We start from the raw sequence: 19,994 nt of genomic DNA on the forward strand, positions 1-19,994 counted from the left end.
TAATATAGGATTTCTGCATTCAGAATGAATGGATGCAATAAATCCGTCTTTGGCCAGTGGTCTGTGTTTCTGTCCCAGGAAAGAAAACAATTGTTGTGTCCTTCAATGTAATTATGTGTATAAATTACATATTAAAAGAGGAGGTATTCACCTGCTCAACTGTATTTGAGTCCAGTGTTTGTTTATTGGATCGCAGCTGTGATTTTGGGGCTCTTGCTGCAGTGTTGAGTTCTTTGACTGCAAACTGAAACCGGCAGATATTCGACGACTTTAACTGGAGTCTTCGTTTCAGCAGCTTCATCGGACTTTGCTCGGCACCACAGACTTTCTCCTTTTTCCCAGGTATTGCAACACATGACACATGCAAAAGGAGATGATCCACCCAGGGAGAAACGTCTTTAAAAATTACATTTGAAAGTAACCAAAATACACCAGAAACACAGGTGCACACAACCCCTTATGAAGAAACTGCAAGTAAACAGGTAAAATTCTTATTTAATGAAATCAGATAAGAAATTCAACATAAATTAAAGTGCATAATTGTTAGTGTGTACATATATGTTCATAAGCTTTACAAATAGGAAGTATATATATTTATTTATTTATTTTTGATTAACCAAGGAGCAAAAATAAAGTACAAGTCATCTTTCCGTAAACAACCACATTTACTTCACTAGATTTTGTTTTTCTGTATATTTTAAGTAAAGGTTGTTCTTGGAGGTTGAAGCTTTTCTGTATATTAAAAAAAGATTGTGTAAACATTAGTAATCTGTGACGAGTGCTTGTTCTTTTTCCTTTTACAGAAACTGTTTTTTGAGGTATTAAGGTTTGAACTTTTGGGCGAACTCGTCCAGCGCTGCCAGAAGCTTCTCCTCCTCTTGCGGTGTTGACCGGGAGGAGGCGAGGGGCAAGTGTGTCGCCACTCCTTTACGATCTGAAAGACATTTTATGCGAATACATGAGACCTAACACAAAACTGTGACATTTAAGTGATCGATTATAAAAAGTTTAAATATAGGAGTTTTGCAGCATCACAAAAACATGAATGTGATGGCATGCCACACATGGTAAGCTCTACACCTCACCACCAGTTGATTCACCTTAGTTTAATTTACAGTCAATACTTTAAAATATTCTACTTATTGTTCAATATTGTTTCTTTATTAAATGTATTTATTTTTCCATCACACCTTCCAATGTTTATATGGCGTGCACACATTAACCTTGCAAGGTCAAAGTTCTGTTTTATGTTATATTAATACATCTTTCTTTGTTTGAGTTACCTGGGGTTGGCTTCTCCTCCTGTCTGGCAAAGGGCTGGGAGAGCTGAAGTACCACTGACAGCCTAATTGGATAGCACCACATGCTTCATTGCCTGGGGGGTGTTTCATGCGTGTTTAATTGTTTTGTATTAGTTGGTTATATGGCAGCCATCTTGTTTTCCCCGTGTGTGTCATTTGGTTTAGCTAAACCAGTATTTAAGTTCCCCGTGTGTCATTTCAGCAGGTCAGTTTATCTGATGTTTGTTTGAGGTTTTGTTAATTATTATCTTGAGTTGACCTCTTTTATTGGTCTGCCTGTTTAAGTTTTGGCTTTGTTAAATATATTTTCATATTTTTGGGTCAATAAAACCCCTTTTTGAATTTAAACACCTGTGTCCTTTATGCTTTACTGCTTGGTCCCTGACAATGAACATCTTTGATCAATACTATTAAGCTACAATTACGCTCATGAATCACTTTTGCAACAAACTAAATAACCTGTGATTACAAATTTCATTTATGACTGTAAAAATGACAGAGTTGATTTTGCTTCTGATTTATGCAAAAAGTGAAACTGCTACTGGTCCAGGTGTTCAAATCTATCGGTGGTTTTTCTGCATGTTACGATCTTGGCAACAGACAGTCTCTACCAGCTGATAGAGCGCAGACAGTTCTACTGCCTGCAGTAACGTCCGCTATCGTGGAGGAGCTAGAGAGGAAACGACTGAATTTCAATGCTGGAGCTTTTTCCAGCAGTCATCTTGATCATCACGGGGAATGAGAGGTGTTTGGACAATAGTATGGATGAGTCTGGTGAGCTGTAAGGCGCCAGTCTCGTTACAGCGAGATTATGACAGACTCATAATTCCCAGACTACTGTGTGACTGTAGCTAGAATTTTTTGGGTGGACAGGGACCCAAAAAAGTCCATTAATCTGAGTGTTAAGAAGAAATATGGAGGGATTTCCTTATTTGTGATTGAAAGCGTAGTTTAATTCTAGACATGTTACTGCGAAACAACGTTTCTGTGGCCTCATTATTGAAGTCCCAGCTGTGGGAACAGTCATTGCTGCTGCTGGTTGAATCCAGTTGAAACTGACACAGATGTCATTCAAATGAAGCATTAGTAAAGTATTAGAAAGTGCTTAATACACAATTTATATCTTTTGCTACCCTTCAAGTTCCTTAGTTTCTCTCTGTGATTACAGAGAAAACCATGTTAGATATTTGCAAGTCTGTTTCTGACCTTGAAAGAAGAGCCCGCTCGGTTGCTTGGCGGCTGCTGCGGATATGGCGAGCCACACCACGGTGTCAGCTCCCATGGCCTCTGTCCTCAGCTTGGACTTCATCCTAGCGTGGAATGAAGGCATGGAGGTCTGGACCGCTACAGAGAGAAAATTCAAAACTTAAGTCACAGAGACAACATTCTCTTGTCAAAGGTTGTTATTCCATGAAAAACCTTTGTCTTCCAGTTAAATTCTTAAGTTTTAAAGTATCTTTCTTTTCTTCACCTGGTGTGTCTGCCCAGCCGGGGTGCATGCTGGAGAAGTGGATCTCTTTGTGCTGAGCAGCCCATCTTTCTGTCAGGATCACCTGCTGCCTCTGCCAGACAAAGAAAAAAAATGCATATCAATATAAATACCACAACAATTCCTCTGTAGACCGCTACGTCTTTCAGTCACTCTACTTTATTCTGAGCGTAGGCCATGGTCCCGTCAAATGTCCCCTTCTCAAATTGGAGGTCGTCCACGTCCAATTTCTGTGTGAGCATGCCACCTGAAGACACAGTAATCTGGAGCGGAAACAGAAGAAATCGTTCATTTTCAGTCGTGCATTTGTACATCCTGGTTATTTTTTTGTGCGGTTGTAATTCAACCCACCACTCTCGGGTCTTCGACCTTCTTCAGTGCAGGTATCAGTGCAGTGGTGAGGATGTATGTACCTGAAAAACAAAGTTACGCACAAAAGAGTTTTTATTTATAGCCAATATTAGTCTTTCACATACTTTTTTTGTTACAAATTTGCAGAAATGACATTAAATAACAACATAATTTGTCAAATAAGGCCAAAACCAGTGATCATTACAATCACCTCCCCTAAATTTAAATACAAAATGCTTATTTTAATGTTAATATTTTACATTTTGCCTATTTTGGAAGTTTTTTTAAGACCATCTTAATTACAGTCAGTCCTGAGAAGTCATTTTTGCAGGAAAGAAAATGTTGAACACTATCATTTTACACAAAGTTACGATTTAAAAACCCCGGCTTCCTTTTTGTTGTTAAAACTTCCATCTGAAATATGTGTTCTCGTCTTACCCAACGTATTTGTGGCAAAGTTCTTCTCCAAACCCTCCTCAGTTAGTTCTCTCTGGTTGACCATACAGCCCGCATTGTTGATCTGAGAACCACCATAAGCAGATTGAGATTAACGTTAACGTTAAAATATGTTTACTGCAGATGAGCCACAACATATCTGCAGTTACCCACCAACACATGCAGTGTGTTGTTCTGTGAGAAGCTCTGCGCAAACTCCCACACTTGCCTGGCGCTCGACATGTCAACAATGTGGACGTGAACATTCTGGGAATAGACAGGAAAATTAAAGGTGTGGGTTAGTTTTAAGTCTAATCTAATTGGGTGGAAAAGCAGGTATGAATATTCTCATCTATTTTGTTTTGTTTGATTGCTTTATTTTCATTCACGTTTCTTGACAGAACATTTTAAAAATCTGATGGAAAAAAAACAAGAATGTGAGCATATTTTTATTAAAGAAAAAGCAAAGCTTCACTTTATTTCTGGGAGAGAACTCCTGTATAAAAAAGAAAAAACTCAGACAGATGAACAGTTAAAATCTCACCTCATTTTTACTGCTTTCAACAATTTCACCTTTGGCTGCTTCTGCTCGCCCCTTGTTTCGACACACCATGTGAACCGTTCCCCCTACAGACACAAACGAAAACATGATCAACATTTGACACACACAAATACCAGCAGGAAGGAGGAAAAGTGCCTTCTGTCAGCTGTGAGACTCTCACCTCTCTTAGCGATTTCCTGCGCTGCAGCTTTCCCTATCCCGCTGTTGGCACCTGTCACCATGAAGGACCTTCCATTCAGGTTTACATCCAGGTCAGCTGGAACAAAATGCTTTGCTGCTGCTTCATAGCCACTCCTGGTACGAGCAAAGAGGAATGTGTGAGCACATTACACTGTCACCCATATTTCTACATGCACTGATGTAACAGTGTCATCACTATTGGGTGTGGTTACTAGGATACAATAAGCATACCATAAGCAAATCACAAAATATAACGGCCTAATAATTTGGGTAATTTATCAAGTAAAACAGTCTTCCTCCAAATGACACTCTCCTGCTTTATACATGTCTTTATCCACTGTGTTAATTTGGGTTACTGGTCACGTCAGAAAACATGTAAGAAGCACTTTCACTGTTTCAAACATCTTGAGGTTGTAGTCTTGATTATACGGTAAGCTTGCAGCATTGTGTAATCGTTTACCTGTAGCATGCTGTCGGACACAAACGCGCAGTAACCGAGTGCTATCACTAACAAAGCAAACATGTAGTTAAACTTTGGGCGGCGTGTCGGAAGGTTATGTAGCCTATATGTACCGCAAACAATTAAGACTACAAGTCATTTGACTACATAATAGAGTCCTATTAGAAAAGGAAACTGTCTACTTACTTTGTATACTCCTGGAGTCCTTTGACAAGCCACACAGTATTCCTGTAAAAGGACATTTTAATACGCGCAGCTTCTCTACACAATTGGCTCTTTAGTCGCCCTAACAGTGGACACAATCCAGTATTTGCGTTTCATAAGGATGACTGCAGCTTGTTATGTAGTAAGCGAAGGTCTGTAGTGAGAGATGGGCGGAGAATCACGTGTATAAGCACCGGAAGTGTATTTCATAACGTATGTATACTGCCCCTGGCGGAAATGTTTGCTTACTGCTGTTCCGTAAACAGCTGCGAAACAAACCATCCTTTCATTTAAACAAACAAATTTAAGCTCAGTTTGAACTGATGTCAAAGAACCTAAAGGAGAAATGGCTGTTCGATGCATCTCTGGCAGTCACAATCGTGACACAGTGAGTTATAATTATATGAGTGTTTGTTTCAGCTCGTTCGACAGAGTTGTCAGGATGGCCGAGTGGTCTAAGGCGCCAGACTCAAGGTTAAACCTTCCTGTAAAACGGGACTTCTGGTCTCCGAATGGAGGCGTGGGTTCGAATCCCACTTCTGACAATACTTTTTTTCTTTCTGTGGGCTACGCTGATTTCTTTCGTCGTTCTTCGCTAACTACGTTTATATAACAGGTTATCTTACAGGATACATTATCGTCCCTTCTCCGCAAATGAAAAAACATGACAGTCTTAAAACACTGACATGTTTTAAGACTACTATGCATTTTAATACTACTAATAAACCGTGTTTACGTTTAAAAATAAAATACGGAAACAGAATCGTAGTTTATAATCCGCACATTTCTCCTTCAGGGTAATTCATTCATAATCACATGTCAGTTCAACTACATGTAAAGTGCTGCCAGAGACAATAAATAAATAAATAAAAAGTCGAGTCTGTGCTTAAAAAACTGTTATGTATTTTACTTAGATCTCCGTCTCGGTCTTGAACTGATAATTTATAATATATGCTTAAAAACTTGAGTTTACCGTCTTCTGGCCTCAGATATCCAGGAGTACATATTACCAGTTCATTTAAAGCTTTCCAAACTGCAAATTTTAATCATTGCTAACCTATGTAAGGTTGGCTTTTCAAAGGTCAGCAAACCTTCCTGTATAACTTCTTGGTAGGATTAATATTATAAAAATGTTTTTCCCACTGATTTCATCATTTATATAGGCAAACAAGATTACTCAACCAAAATGATTGTTTCCACTTGGGAGCAGGTACTTCTTAGGTTTGGCGAAGATTACTGGGACAAAGTAGGCTAATTAACAGAATTCATACCTCATTTTCATCTGCATATTCAGTTTAAGACAGTATACAGATTACACATCTAAAATATACACCGGCATTCCTGACCTGTGCAACAGATGCAAAACCTCCTACCTGTTAATTAACTCATATGTTTGTTTGTTTTTTACCTGCCCAACACTTCAGTTATATTGGACTTTTTATTTTGAAGTGCTCTCTCATGTTTTGAGTGTTACACAATCCTTGTCCACTAGTTTCTCCTTTTTTGTGTTTCTGAAGATTCCACCCTAAACCTTAGCCGTAAGCAGCTGGACGTTATAGCTTTCACTTCAATGCTGGCACAACGTAGAATTTTGCGGTCTTGAAAAACTTCTCACCCTGAAAGATTCTATGTTCTTTTTAAAAATGGAGAAAATAAAATTCAGACTCAGAGGAAATGCTAATAGGTTTTCACAGGTGTGGCAGCAATTTATCATTTATATCACTTTGAGTACCTTGTTTTTTTTTTGTTGTTGTTGTTGTTTTAATTGAGGGTGGTCTCTCTGTGTGTGTTTTATTTACTTATTTATTCATTTATTTCTGTTATTGGATTGGACCTTGGGATGGGTATTAGTTATATGCTGTTCAGTAGTTCTCAAAAATCATTCAAATTGTAACGGCCTGAACTGTATTGAGGTATGTCTTTGTATCATTGGTACTTGTTTTATTAGGCCTGATATATCAAACTACATGTAAAAATTCTATAAATAAACAGGATCCCCCCCCCCCCCCCCCCCCCCAAGAAAAACTTCACTTTACCAATTTTCATCTATTAATCAATATATTGATTTTGCACGGGTCACTTATTAATTCTTGGAACCCATTTTATACGAAATTTGTCTCGTTCAAATCTTTATTCGTCAATCGAGATTTTCTTTATTTTTTCTACTATTTATTTAAGGATGAATAAATGAATTTCCTTCTTTCAGACTTCTTGCCAAATGTTTTGTCAAAGTCGTCTACAATGGTGTAGCAGCAGCTCCCCCTGGTGTACAAAAGGAAGTGCTCTCGTGATATCCTGTGACAGAAAAAAAAGGATTAAAAACGAACATTGTCAAGTACTCGTTATTGTTTTGAAAGCTTTGTTGTAACGAAGCAACAGCGCCGCCTGGTGTATAAATGAAAAAAAGCTTACAGCACCTGGTATTCCCAGGCGGTCTCCCATCCAAGTACTGACCAGGCCCGACCCTGCTTAGCTTCCGAGATCAGACGAGATCGGGCGTGTTCAGGGTGGTATGGCCGTAAGCGACTGTCACAGTAACAGGAAACATATTTATATGCAACAACAAAGGCTGGACGCTAAAACAAATGTAATGCAACGTGTTCAGGGTGGTATGGCCGTAAGCGAGTGTGGCGCTAACAAGAAGCATATTTATAGCTATTTAGTCCAATTCTCAACACAGGTCGGCTAGTTGAGTAGTGTTTTTTGTCTTTTCTCTTCCTGGCAGTGCCTCTATGTTTTTCTTATTAACGGAAAGACGAAATAAAAACAGAAAATAAAAGTGAGCCGTAACCCAAACAAACTTAAGGTTTTTAATAAACTCTACGCTAAACTCTTTAAAAAATGCCGCTTGTCTTTACAAAGTGATACAAAGTCTCAGCTGCAAACTTTGGTTAGCAGCAGTGAAACAGCTTTCTGACGGCCGGGGATCGCAGTTGTCAGGATGGCCGAGCGGTCTAAGGCGCCAGACTCAAGGTGACAAACCTTCCTCAACACGGGACTTCTGGTCTCCGAATGGAGGCGTGGGTTCGAATCCCACTTCTGACAATTCTTTTTGTTCGTTTTAAAAATTATTAATAAAAACTATTATTCAGTTTAGCTTTAGTTAAGTACCTTGATAACGACCACTTTACAAATCCTGCTTTGTATACGAATCAAAACCTTTTTAAAGCTGAAAAATAGGATAGGACAAATAGGATAGGATAGGATGATAGGACAAAAAATGTGTAAATGTGACATGAAAAATTCTTTCAACAAGGAGTTCCTCAAATAGGCACACATTAACATTTTTACAATTCAGTGCTCTTGTAGCAGAAATACTGATTATTTTACTTATCTGTCTCCTCCCATCTCCACACCACTTTACCCTTACCTCACTTCTCATTCCTTAGGCCTACCTAATAAAACCATCTTCCCACTCTTCTAATCACTCTTTTTTCACCTCCACATTGCTGATAGTTGAGTTTTTCATCCACTCTTCTGTCATCATCTATGACAGGGGTGTGGAACTCCAGGCCTCAAGGGCCAGTGTCCTGCAGGTTTTAGATCTCACCCTGGGCCAACACACCTGAGTCAAATGATTAGTTCATCACCAGGCCTCTAGCGAACTTCAAGACATGCCGAGGAGGTTTTTTAGCCATTTAAATCATCTGTGTTGGATCAAGGACACATCTAAAACCTGCAGGACACTGGCCCTTGATGTAATTTGTAATTTGATTGCTGTATATCTTTCAGCAATGATACCAGATCATTACTTGTGAACATGATAACTTACACTGAGGCAGGTTCTAGCTATGGGCAGCCCAACACATCCACCCAAAAAAGAAAAACTCTCCCACCTCTCATGATCTTATTGTGATCAGAGGTACAATGAAATGTTGAACTTAGTGCAAGTAAAACCCACACAAACAGCCATTTTTGATAAATATATAAAATTTCACCTCTCAGTCTTTTCCCCCATAGCTGTGTCCCCCGATGAGGAGTAGCAGCGCCCCCTGGTGTATAAATAAAAAAAAAGCTTACAGCACCTGGTATTCCCAGGCGGTCTCCCATCCAAGTACTGACCAAATCAGGTCTTAATAACTTAGGATTCGTACTGAAGATAAAACAAACTTGCTCTTTGTTTTTCTATTTATATGTTTTCAGTTTGCAAAACCTGGAAAGTGTATTGACTCCTACATGTCACTGTTGTACCGTTTTTGTTGTTTTTGTTGTTTTTTTATCATGTATTGCATACTTTCTGCGCATTTGTTTGATAAACATGAACGACCTTTAATTATATTATTTACACATATTTTACAGTTGAAAAGCTCAGAATATTTACGCTCACGGCCACTCAGAACACCCCTGATCTTGGAAGCTAAACAGGAGCAGCTCGGTACTTGGATTAGAGACTGCCGTGGAAATGGCAAGTACTGTATGATTGTCTTTATACACCAGAGGCGCTGCTGCTTCATCTTTGTTTTTGACTTTTGAGCTCATATTTGCTTCATATGAGCTGCTCTGGTAAATAATACCGTGACGTAACAAAAAAATACACTGAAGCAGCAGTCTGCACTGTAATAAGGGAATATTCACCCATTAAAAGACAACACTATTGATGAACTTCGCATTGCAGAAGTGACATAAACTGAAATGACATATGTCACCATATAAATTGTCATCTACACAGATTCTAGAGATGGACCTATCCGATATTACGTATCGGTCCGATACTGACGTAAATTACTGGATCTAATATCAGAGAGAAACCCTATTAGTTAGGTTGCTTAATATTTCTGCTAAGTACTCTTTAAAATACCAGAATAGGAATGATGGAGTATAGGTTTAAGTTCATTAGATTGATCAGTTTTGCTGAACTATGAAATATTTTGGGTGCAGTGTATTTTTTTACACGTAGGTATAACAGAATAGCTTTAGTGTTGTTGTTTATTTAAACTTGAGTATGAACTTATACAAAATGCAGCAAGATATTAAAAAAACAGTTTTATTGATTAAAAAACACACTATATCGGATTCACATCGGTATCGGCAGATATCCAAATCTATGATATCGGTATCGGACATAAAAAAGTGGTATCGTGCCATCTCTAACAGAGTCAGTGTTATGTTTTGTTTTTTCCCATCCAGAGGTGGTCTCTCAACCAAGTACTAACCACAACTACCCGAGTTCAGAAGGAGATCAGAAGAGACTGGGTTCTTTGAGGTTTGTATGACTGTAAGGAACGTCATAACTGATGAGAAGGCTGTTTATGTATCAAATCATGATGCTTGCTGTCTCTTGTCTTTAGATTAAGACTTTTAAAACTTGTTTAAAGACCATATGATGGCAGCAATGATGAAACAGTGTTATAATGCTATAAATTTAATGTGTGGAAATTCGATGAAGTGGCTGGAAATATTACTACTTGCAGTTGAGAAAAAAAAAAGTGTATTTTGTTTGAAAATGTAAAAGCCGTGGCCCGTGACACAGATATCCTGCAAGTTATAAGATCTTATTGTTTTGAAAGCTTTGTTGTAACGAAGCAACAGCGCCGCCTGGTGTATGAAAGCAAAAGCTTACAGTACCTGTAAGGCGGTCTCCCATCCAAGTAAGTATTGCTTAGCTTCCGAGATCAGACGAGATCGGGCGTGTTCAGGGTGGTATGGCCGTAAGTGACTATGAAGCCAACAGGAAACATATTTATATGTAACAACAAAGGCTATGAACTGGAAGCTAAAACAAATGTAATGTACATTTGTAGTTTACTATTTTGTTCTTTCCGCCTTATTCTTATTTTGGGAAACCCGAGAAGTATATTGACTGCTACATTTCATTGTTAAAAGGGCTTCAACCTGTATATCTTTTTTTCCAATCAGTTTTGCACGGGATTTTCACGTTTTTAATTCACAATTCGATTACTGTGACAATCTAAAACTAAACGCAACGAACACTGAGATGCATAAATAGACTTCACGTGGGTGAAACTGTTGCTTACGGCCATACCACCCTGAACACGCCCGATCTCGTCTGATCTCGGAAGCTAAGCAGGGTCGGGCCTGGTCAGTACTTGGATGGGAGACCGCCTGGGAATACCAGGTGCTGTAAGCTTTTGTACCAGGGGGCGCTGCTGTAATCTAGTGGTACTTTCCGAATTTTTGTGCTTCATATTTGCTGCTTTACTAAATAATATGGTGAAATAACAACAAGAAATAAAGTTAACGTGTGATAATGGAGACATTCAGGAAGGAGGTTCTGCAGCATCCGGTCCCGTACCAGCAGACTGAGAGACAGCTTTTTCCATCAGGCCATCAGACTGCTGAACACGTCATAGACACCTCAGCTTCACTACTGGAACTTTAACATTATGCACTCCATACTGTACAGTAATGCCACTGTTTTGCACGTCTCAACTCTGTATATTTTATTTTTTTTATATATTTTATTTATTGTTTACTCTATTTAATTTGTAAAATATGTGTACACACACACACACACACACACACACACACACACACACACACACACACACACACGTAGAAAAATATTTAGTATACACATCCAGAAATGCATATACTATTATATGTTGTACATATATTTATTAGTTTCAGATGTAGCCATTCTTGTATTTTGCTTGTTTACATTATTGTATTTTGCACAACTCTGTTGCTTGTGAAGCTCGCACACAAGAATTTCACTCACATGTGCTGTACCAATGTACCTGCACATGTGATGTGACAATAAAAGTGATTTGATTTGATTTGACATTTAATTCAGTTCAATTCAAATCAACTGTAAATCACAATAGCTGACTCAAGGTGCTTATCCATCTATTAAAAGACAACAATATTGACAACGATAATTTTTGTCAAAGATGTTTTTTTTTTTAAATCATTGCTGTTTTTAAAAAAAAAACAAAACTATTCATAACTGAAATTAAGTGAATAAGTGAATTTCGATCCTTGGTGATTTTTGACATCCCTGCTTTTCAAAATTGTCTCCAGTAAAAGATGCAGCAACACCCACTGGAGCTTGTCACGCAAGTACTACCCAGGGCCTGATTCCAATTACCTTCTAAGACCAGAAGGGACTGGGTCCTTCGATGGTTGTCTTACTGTATAACAGAACTCATGAAAAGGCTGTTTATGTATCAAAGTATAATGCTTGCTAACTTCTGTCTTTAGATTAAGACTTTGTTTATTCAATGAAATTAATTCAATTCAATTAAAGACAGTGATGACAGGATTAACGAAACAGTGTTATAATGCTATAAATTAAAAGTGTTCAAATCCAACAGAAGACTATAGAGTGTCATGAGTTTCAAAACATAGAAGACCTTTAGGTTGGATCCATTTTTTTAATCAACAACAACAACAACAAAAATACAAATCAGCATGACATAAAAATATCCTGGGGTTATGGCCATACCCCTATATTAATATTAGTAACAGTAATGCATGTGCAGGGGGCATGAGCACCTGCCCCTTTCTTCTTAGGTATCCAAAGTGTCCTTTTCTTCAGGCATTTTTTGTTAATTTTTTAAAAATGTGTGTGTATGGTCTTGCCGTGCCCCTTAACAAAACTATTAATCACAATTTTGCTAAGTAAAAGAAGCTGGCATGCATTGGTCACATGATGAACATTAACCAATGCTCACTCTTGATGGCAGAGAGATGACAACGAGCTCATTAAGAGCACACACGTTTTTTGCAGCCTGGGCGATGTGGAGCTGCAGAACAAACACACAAATTAATTGGGTGGCAGACTGATGTAACCAAAAAACCAGTAAGTAGGGTGTATAGTCTTTAGCACACAGGAAGGTTAAGAGTATTATTATGCACACGTTAAGTTGACTTGTGGCAGCTGATGAATTGAAACAACTGAGCATGCTGTGTGTGCACAGTATGTGTCTATGTGAAGAGGGTGAAGAGGTTGGAGGCAGTATTACTTGCCGGTGAGACGTGTATTTTGTTTGAAAATATAAAACCCCCAGAACTGATATAGTAATAATAAATATTACCTGCTAAATTAAAAAACAATAGAGAAAAGATGAAAATTTATCAAAGTCTCACTTTAAGAAAACGCTCTGTACTGTTATGAAGAGCAACAGCGCCGCCTGGTGTATGAAAGCAAAAGCTTACAGCACCTGGTATTCCCAGGCGGTCTCCCATCCAAGTACTGACCAGGCCCGACCCTGCTTAGCTTCCGAGATCAGACGAGATCGGGCGTGTTCAGGGTGGTATGGCCGTAAGCGACTGTCATAGTAACAGGAAACATATTTATATGCAACAACAAAGGCTGGACGCTAAAACAAATGTAATGCAACGTGTTCAGGGTGGTATGGCCGTAAGCGGACGCTGACATCACAAGATGGCTTTTTATATGGTAGAAAACACGAACTATGTTGGCGTATTTTGATTTATTTCTTCGATATGAATCAGATTTTAACAACTTGGGATTCGTAGAGGAGCTTAAACACATATTCAGTGCTATATGTTTTTAGTTTTTTGAAACCTGGATGAGTATTGTCCTTTGTTTTAATTTTGTTTTCTGGTCCAAAAGTTTAGGTTATTTAAGATAAATATATTTTAGCTGGGCTCAAACTGATATTATATTTATTATTAGAAGTTTTCTACTGGATTGACACGTTTTTAATTTACAGGACTGAGAGTTCTAACCAAACATGATAAGAATATATGAAGAATTAGTACTGCCACGCCATTACCATCTTTGTGTGGGCAAAGATAAATCCAAATCCAAGTGGGAAGCTAGCACCCCTTGACATTTGCACGCATAAATATGGTTCAAGTTACTAAATAATATGGTGACTTAAAAAAAAGGCACAGCTTTTGTTTTCAAGGAGTCAGAGTGTAACCGGTGTGGTTCTGCGTTGTGTCTGACGATAAAAGGTAAAAGAAAGAAAGAAAGACCTCCAAATAAATTCCTTCCCCCCATCCTGCTGCCATCCTTGTCCATAGTCTTATTACATCCCGTATTGATTACTGTAATTCCCTCCTATTTGGTCTCCCTACACTCAAAAAAATGAATGAGGTGGATTGTTCAGTGTATATTAATTATTTATTTTCATTTTACTTAAAATATATGTTTTTGTTAAGTTAACATATGTTTTTCTAATCAAGTCTACGTAATTGTGTCTATTATTCAACGTACATAATACTAATGTGTTACTTGATCGCATAACATTTAAGTCAATTAGGATCGATATACCTTGTATATCCACAAGGTGGCAGTAATGCAAAAACAGTTGTAATGAAACCGCGCAGAACAAGAAGGTTTCACGGCTTGTGCCTGCTCATGCGCAAGACTTCAAATTTAACTGAAAAAGGCTGTTTTGGCGCCAAGCTACTGTTTCTTTGAGAGGTAAGACCACTTTTTTTCTTTGACTATGTTGTGTAGTATCTATATGTCCAGCATGGTTATATTTTGCGTTTGTCTTACAAGACATGTTATATCGTTTGCGTGTGCTTGTTTTACATTAGTTTTACTGGGTCCTGGACATGCTTATTTTGTGGACTGTGTAAGAAACATTTTTTTTGTTTTTTGTTTTATTAAGGGATTAGCTACAGGGGTTCATGGGGTTATTCTTTCAAGGGGTTATTTTTCCATTTGCTTTCTTGGGATTCCTTTTCTGTAATCCGAGAGTCGGAAATATCGAATAGGATAGCAAGGATAGCATAAAGTGACATTTAAAATCCAAAAAGTCAAGGGCGAAAGCCACTGTGACACCATTGCTCTGCTCTATCAGTAATCTGTATTATGTAAAAATGGTCTGTAAATACAGCATGTTTCCTAGCGGAGTTATACATATCAATGTAGTTATAAATTACAGTTTGTGAAAGTACACACTTAATTTTTTTAATAAAATTATTCAAGACATATGAGTGGACAGACAATGGAGGTCGACAGACCTGGTGATAATTGCTTCTATAGAAAGTTAGCACATGGCAGTGTCAATCTCTTGCTTTTCTTCTGAGTAGTATTTTATTTAGTTGTAATTCAAACAATAATTTGCTTCTTGAAATTAAGGAATTACTTATTTTTTTTCTTTATAAATCTCAGATCCTGCCTTTACCTGCTCCCTCCTATACTGATGTGGTGTATGTGGTATTGCTGAGCTTGTATGTGGTATGTGAACTGTTATACTTTTAAAAACAAAACTGTTTTATAAGTTAAGTTTTCTTTTGTGACCCATCCCATGCCCCTGTTATTTCTTCTCCACATCTGAACCATGGTAAAGGTTGCAGTTCAAGGGCCTGAGGCATGAAATTCTTTTCAGATCAGCTGTGATCAATATTTTTTGGAACTTGATAAATAACAATAAAAGCTGTAATGGCTCCATTAGCATTTTGTGTAAATGTTTGTGTTAAAATTATAGCTTTAATGAGGTCTTACTACATTAGTTTTAGTTTGTATATGTGTACATATAGTATGTATATTTACAGTACAGTATGTTGTGTTTGTTGACATATTTTCAGGTGGAAGCAGAATATGTGAGGATTACTACTGCTGCACATGTTCCAAGGCTTTTTACACAACTTGACCAATACACTGACCAGCTCATAAAAGTCTTCAAGAAAAAAGGAGGCGTTGCAGGGAAGAAAATTAGACAAACTTTGGCCCCAGCCACACAGGTGCGTTATTCTGTTGGTAGCAAAATATTATGGCTAATAAGATCATTTTCAAATTTAAACAGCTAGTGTATGGTAGCTGCACAGTGCACTTACATTTATATTAAGCAAGACAAAGTTTGGTACTCAAAACGTTGGAAAATTTAAATTACCTAAACATATGTAAAATCTGATCCCTTGATTTAGGTTAAACCAGAAGTGAATGTTTTTATGTTATGTTTTGAATGCAAAAAAGATGATGTATTAGTTTGTCTTTACCTCCATTATGGACATATATAATGTGGTGGAAACCCTGCCCAACAGGTTAACTATTCATGTCCATGTGATGATTAGTTGGTCTTGTGTACATGTCTATCTGTGCAGTGGATATGTCATTCATTTTGCGTATAACGTGAGTTTCTGTCATCCTAAAGTATATCTGTTTTCTCTTCCTGTATCTCTGCCACTCTCTACAGAAGGAAACCATTGAAAAGGGGAGGGAGTGTGTCCTCAGGGCACTACCTTTTTACCTGAATGAAGACCCAAGCATCCTCTTCAAAGAATAATTGGTTGGTAATTTTAGTTTTGTTTTTTATCTGTATTAAACCAAATTTTGAATAACTAATGTTGTTGCATGTTGTAGTGTTGTTGTTGTTGTAATTTGCATGGAACCTGTTTAAATGTTTTGGGAAATCTTCTTGTATACCCAAACTATTTATATTTATCGTTGAATCTGTAGTCTAAAATAGTGGCGCACTGGGGTGCATGTTCCTAATATTGTGTTTACGTCATTAAAGGGTAGCTTTGGCCCTTTTTCTTTCTTTTTTTTAAAACTGGATGCCATTTTTCTATGTTTTTGTGTCTAAGCTACAGCTGTTCAGAGGGAGCTGGAACAAATTACCCTTGCTATCTTTACCATCGAAAGAGCTGATGCCAGCACTCCTCCAGCCGATGTGGGTATAAGTGCCAGACGTCTGCTTTATATTTTTATTTACGATTGAGTTCATGTTTGTTTTATAATTCATAGATTCATTACATAAGTCATCTTTTCAGGATTAATAAATGTGAAAATATATGTGTTTACATAAAGTAATTTTAAGTCACTGTTTTGGGATTGGAACCTAAAAGGGGGTACCTCTCACTTTAATTATGTAAGTGCAATAGTAGCATGAAACCCTGTGTGAGAGGGAAGGGGAGGAGCATGGACAGAGAGGTTAGGAGTCTCACGGTTTTCTGACCGTGTGCACAGCTAGTTCTGGATAACTGCTATTTTTTGGAACTTTCATGCTTTTTAGGAAGGAGTTCATTGTTACATCTTCCGTTTGTAATAAATAAACAGTCTTCAAATCATAATGCAACTGGAAGCATTTCTTTTGGAAACCAGGAACACGCGTCAGCCATAGACTCTTCTTTTTTGAACTTGGTTTATTGGAAATTACCCTACAGTGGGTATAACCATCTAGTGTGTCCTGCATGACCTGGAAGACCTGGCCTCTGCATGTGCACTCTTAATGGGTGGGATATATGCACTGAATCTCAGTTAACCTCAAGACTGAAAGCTAAGAGACAATCAAAAGTATTGAGATTTAAAGGATTTAATTGAGAGATGATACTGCACCAGAAATGTTGAAGGGTGGTGTGTATATTAGCGTTCAAGGCATATTGTTATGAGGTGGAAATATGTTCATATTCAGTTTGTGTTACATTGTGTGCATTGTAAAGGTAATTGCAATACATACTAAAATTAAGGGTAAGTTAGGAGGTTGATCTGATATCCTCGTGTTGGTGTTGTTCCCAGATCATCATACTAAATGTTGTTCCAGGATCAACATTGCAAGTGACCAATCAGAATGTTGTGATGTCATACTTTTGCGACTTCGGGAAAAACCGGCGTAAAACAAAAAACTGTACTTAAGCTGCGTGAAACCGCCTCTGTCCGCCGATCAACTGACCCTAACCCTAACCGTAACCCTTTAATAAACAGTAAGCAGAATTGATATTGTCCTTGCAACATTGGAATTTCATAAATGCACGAATGGCTTGGAATAGAATAACGTCACAACAATGTGATTGGTCACTTGCAATGTTGAACCTGGAACAACATTTTCATGATGGTCTGGGAACAACACCAACACGAGGATATCAGATCATCCAAGTTGGGAATGCAGGATGAATGTATATTTTGTGGACTTTTAAAGACGAACAATTGTTTCCATGTTAAAATGTTTCCATCTGAAGTTTTTTGCCCAAACACTGGTAAAATAAATGTTGACAGTGGCGAGTGTTAAATGGTTACTGCTGTGCTGTTGCAAAAAAACTGAACGCTGACAAGCTGTTTTATTGTTAGACCATAATGTTGGCATGTTTTGTTAAAGTTTTATTTGGGATGGTGACGTAATTTTCTTTGATTGCTAATATCAGTGGACTATTTATTATTATTGTTGTTGTTGTTGTTGTTACATTTTTTTTTTTTTTTTTTTTTTTTTTAAATTGTGGCTGTTGAGGTGGACACTTCACTTTGCATTGTTAAAGGAAAGCACTTCATTGGCATTGTGTTACTGGACTGACCCTAAGCAATCATTGCAAATAGCAACTTTGCTATCCATTTTAGACACTAAAAGAAAAAAAACACTCACAGACCTTACTAGCATCACATGTGCATAACTCAAGTGTCATCTTATCAATGTGTTATGTGATCTTCAATGCGTTTTTTTTTTTTTTTCTTCTATTTCTGGTAGATACAGACATTTAATTTAAAGTCTTGATGTTGCATCTGTCTACATACTGTTAATTACTAACCCTAATGAGCTGTTGTGTTTTATTTTGGACTGGGTTTACACAAATGCTCACTGAATGTGTTGGCAATAAAATAAATTTAAAAAAATAAGTTGGATGTACTTAATTCATTTGTGTGGAACCTGTTGACAAAATAGATTTATGTAAAACTAATTAATAAAGCACAAGGTGGCTGAAAATATAATATTTGAATTAATCTAACTTAAATTTAACATTTTACTGCCACAAATAAGAAATGTGTTGAAGTAACTAATCTAAACTATCTAACCTGAAAATATATCATCTATGTTCATACAACATAACTTGATTTAGTTAGTCTTAAATATGTCTTGTTAATCTTAAGTAGTTTTTTAAATTAGATGAACTAAAGATTTTTGCTTTAAACTAACATAATTCAATTTCGTGGAACCTGTTGACAAAATAATTTTAATTAAAGTCAACGTTTCATTTTTTTGAGTGTAAAAGGTCCCTTCATAAACTCCAACTTCTTCAAAATTCTGCAGCTCGGGTCATAACTTACACTCCGTTAAGTGCTCATATTACCCCAGTTCTTCAGCAGCTTCACTGGTTGCCCATAGAAGCCAGGATAAACTTTAAAATCTTACTTCTCACGTTCAAATGTATCCATAAATCTGCTCCTTCATATTTGTGTGAGCTGCTCCATATCACCACTGTTTCCCGCCCTCTCAGATCATCATCTGCTATTCATCTTACCGTTCCGTCCTCACACCTTATTACTATGAGGAACAGAGCTTTCAGTCGCTCTGCTCCCCGGCTCTGGAACTCTCCTCCTCCTGCACTAAGAAATATTGACTCCCTCTCCGTATTTAAGACACAGCTCAAAACACATCTGTTAAACTGGCTTATTCGCTTTAATGCTGGTTTTATCTGTTGTCACGCTCTGTTTTGTAATTTTAACTTATTCTATGTATTTTATGACTACTTTTCCTTTTATTAATTGTGTTTTTTGTAAGGTGACCTTGGGTTTCTGAAAGGCGCCCTCAAATAAAATGTATTATTATTATTATTATAACAAGATGTGATTTATGACCTTGTTACATGGGCATGCTTTTCTTGTCTTTTAAAATATGTCAATGAGAGCTTGAATCTATCCTGTGTGTATAAATGCACACACATTTGCACACATTCTCCCATCCAAGTGCTAATGAGACCTGACCCTGCTTAGCTCCTGAAAATTGAGCATGTTTGGTATGGTAAGCAGCAGCATTTACGGTACTAGGTGCACAATGACTCTGACTTGGCTTGTCTGGCTTCTTCTGTTTTTTTCCAACCTTACACTCTTGGGTAGGTGACATAGTTTTAACATGACAATTAAAAGTGATTTACTCTGATTCTTAAAAAAAATAAAATAAGATAGGCTCACTTATATTATACAGAAATAAACATTGGATAACTTATAACCCTACAGTGTGCACTAGATGGCAGTCTTCCATAAGCCTTCCAACCACACAAAGCAGTGTAACTGTAAGGTCACAGTGATGGTTTCTCCAATACACAGCTTCATCTCACACTATCCGCAGGAGTATGATGACTGTGCTGCACTTGTTAAATAAAAGATGAAAAGTTTGAAAAACCACTCGAAGTGCTTCA

The 19,994-nt window shown here is 37.5% G+C and overlaps 1 protein-coding gene and 1 long non-coding RNA gene across 3 annotated transcripts; one reads left to right on the plus strand and one right to left on the minus strand.

The window, feature by feature from the left end:
• Positions 1-473: 473 nt before the first annotated feature.
• dhrs12 (dehydrogenase/reductase (SDR family) member 12) lies at positions 474-5,152 on the minus strand. The gene is made up of 10 exons (XM_080903751.1): positions 4,965-5,152; positions 4,299-4,432; positions 4,121-4,203; positions 3,751-3,843; positions 3,580-3,661; positions 3,142-3,203; positions 2,949-3,053; positions 2,773-2,863; positions 2,508-2,645; positions 474-934 (listed from the first exon to the last, which is right to left on the minus strand). The coding sequence occupies exons 1-10, from the start codon at positions 5,018-5,020 to the stop codon at positions 822-824; spliced, it is 957 nt and encodes a 318-aa protein (XP_080759877.1). The 5' UTR covers positions 5,021-5,152; the 3' UTR covers positions 474-821.
• A 9,103-nt stretch (positions 5,153-14,255) lies between these two features.
• Positions 14,256-18,469, plus strand: LOC308410636. 2 transcript variants are annotated; one of them, XR_013974218.1, is made up of 5 exons: positions 14,256-14,340; positions 15,040-15,105; positions 15,456-15,611; positions 16,064-16,156; positions 16,455-18,469. It is a non-coding gene; the product is annotated as an uncharacterized lncRNA (long non-coding RNA). The 2 variants fall into 2 exon arrangements; XR_013974219.1 differs by lacking the exon at positions 14,256-14,340 and adding an exon at positions 14,358-14,497.
• Positions 18,470-19,994: the final 1,525 nt, after the last annotated feature.

This window comes from Rhamphochromis sp. 'chilingali' (assembly GCF_963969265.1).
Source record: "Rhamphochromis sp. 'chilingali' genome assembly, chromosome: 14".
Classification (NCBI taxonomy): domain Eukaryota; kingdom Metazoa; phylum Chordata; class Actinopteri; order Cichliformes; family Cichlidae; genus Rhamphochromis; species Rhamphochromis sp. 'chilingali'.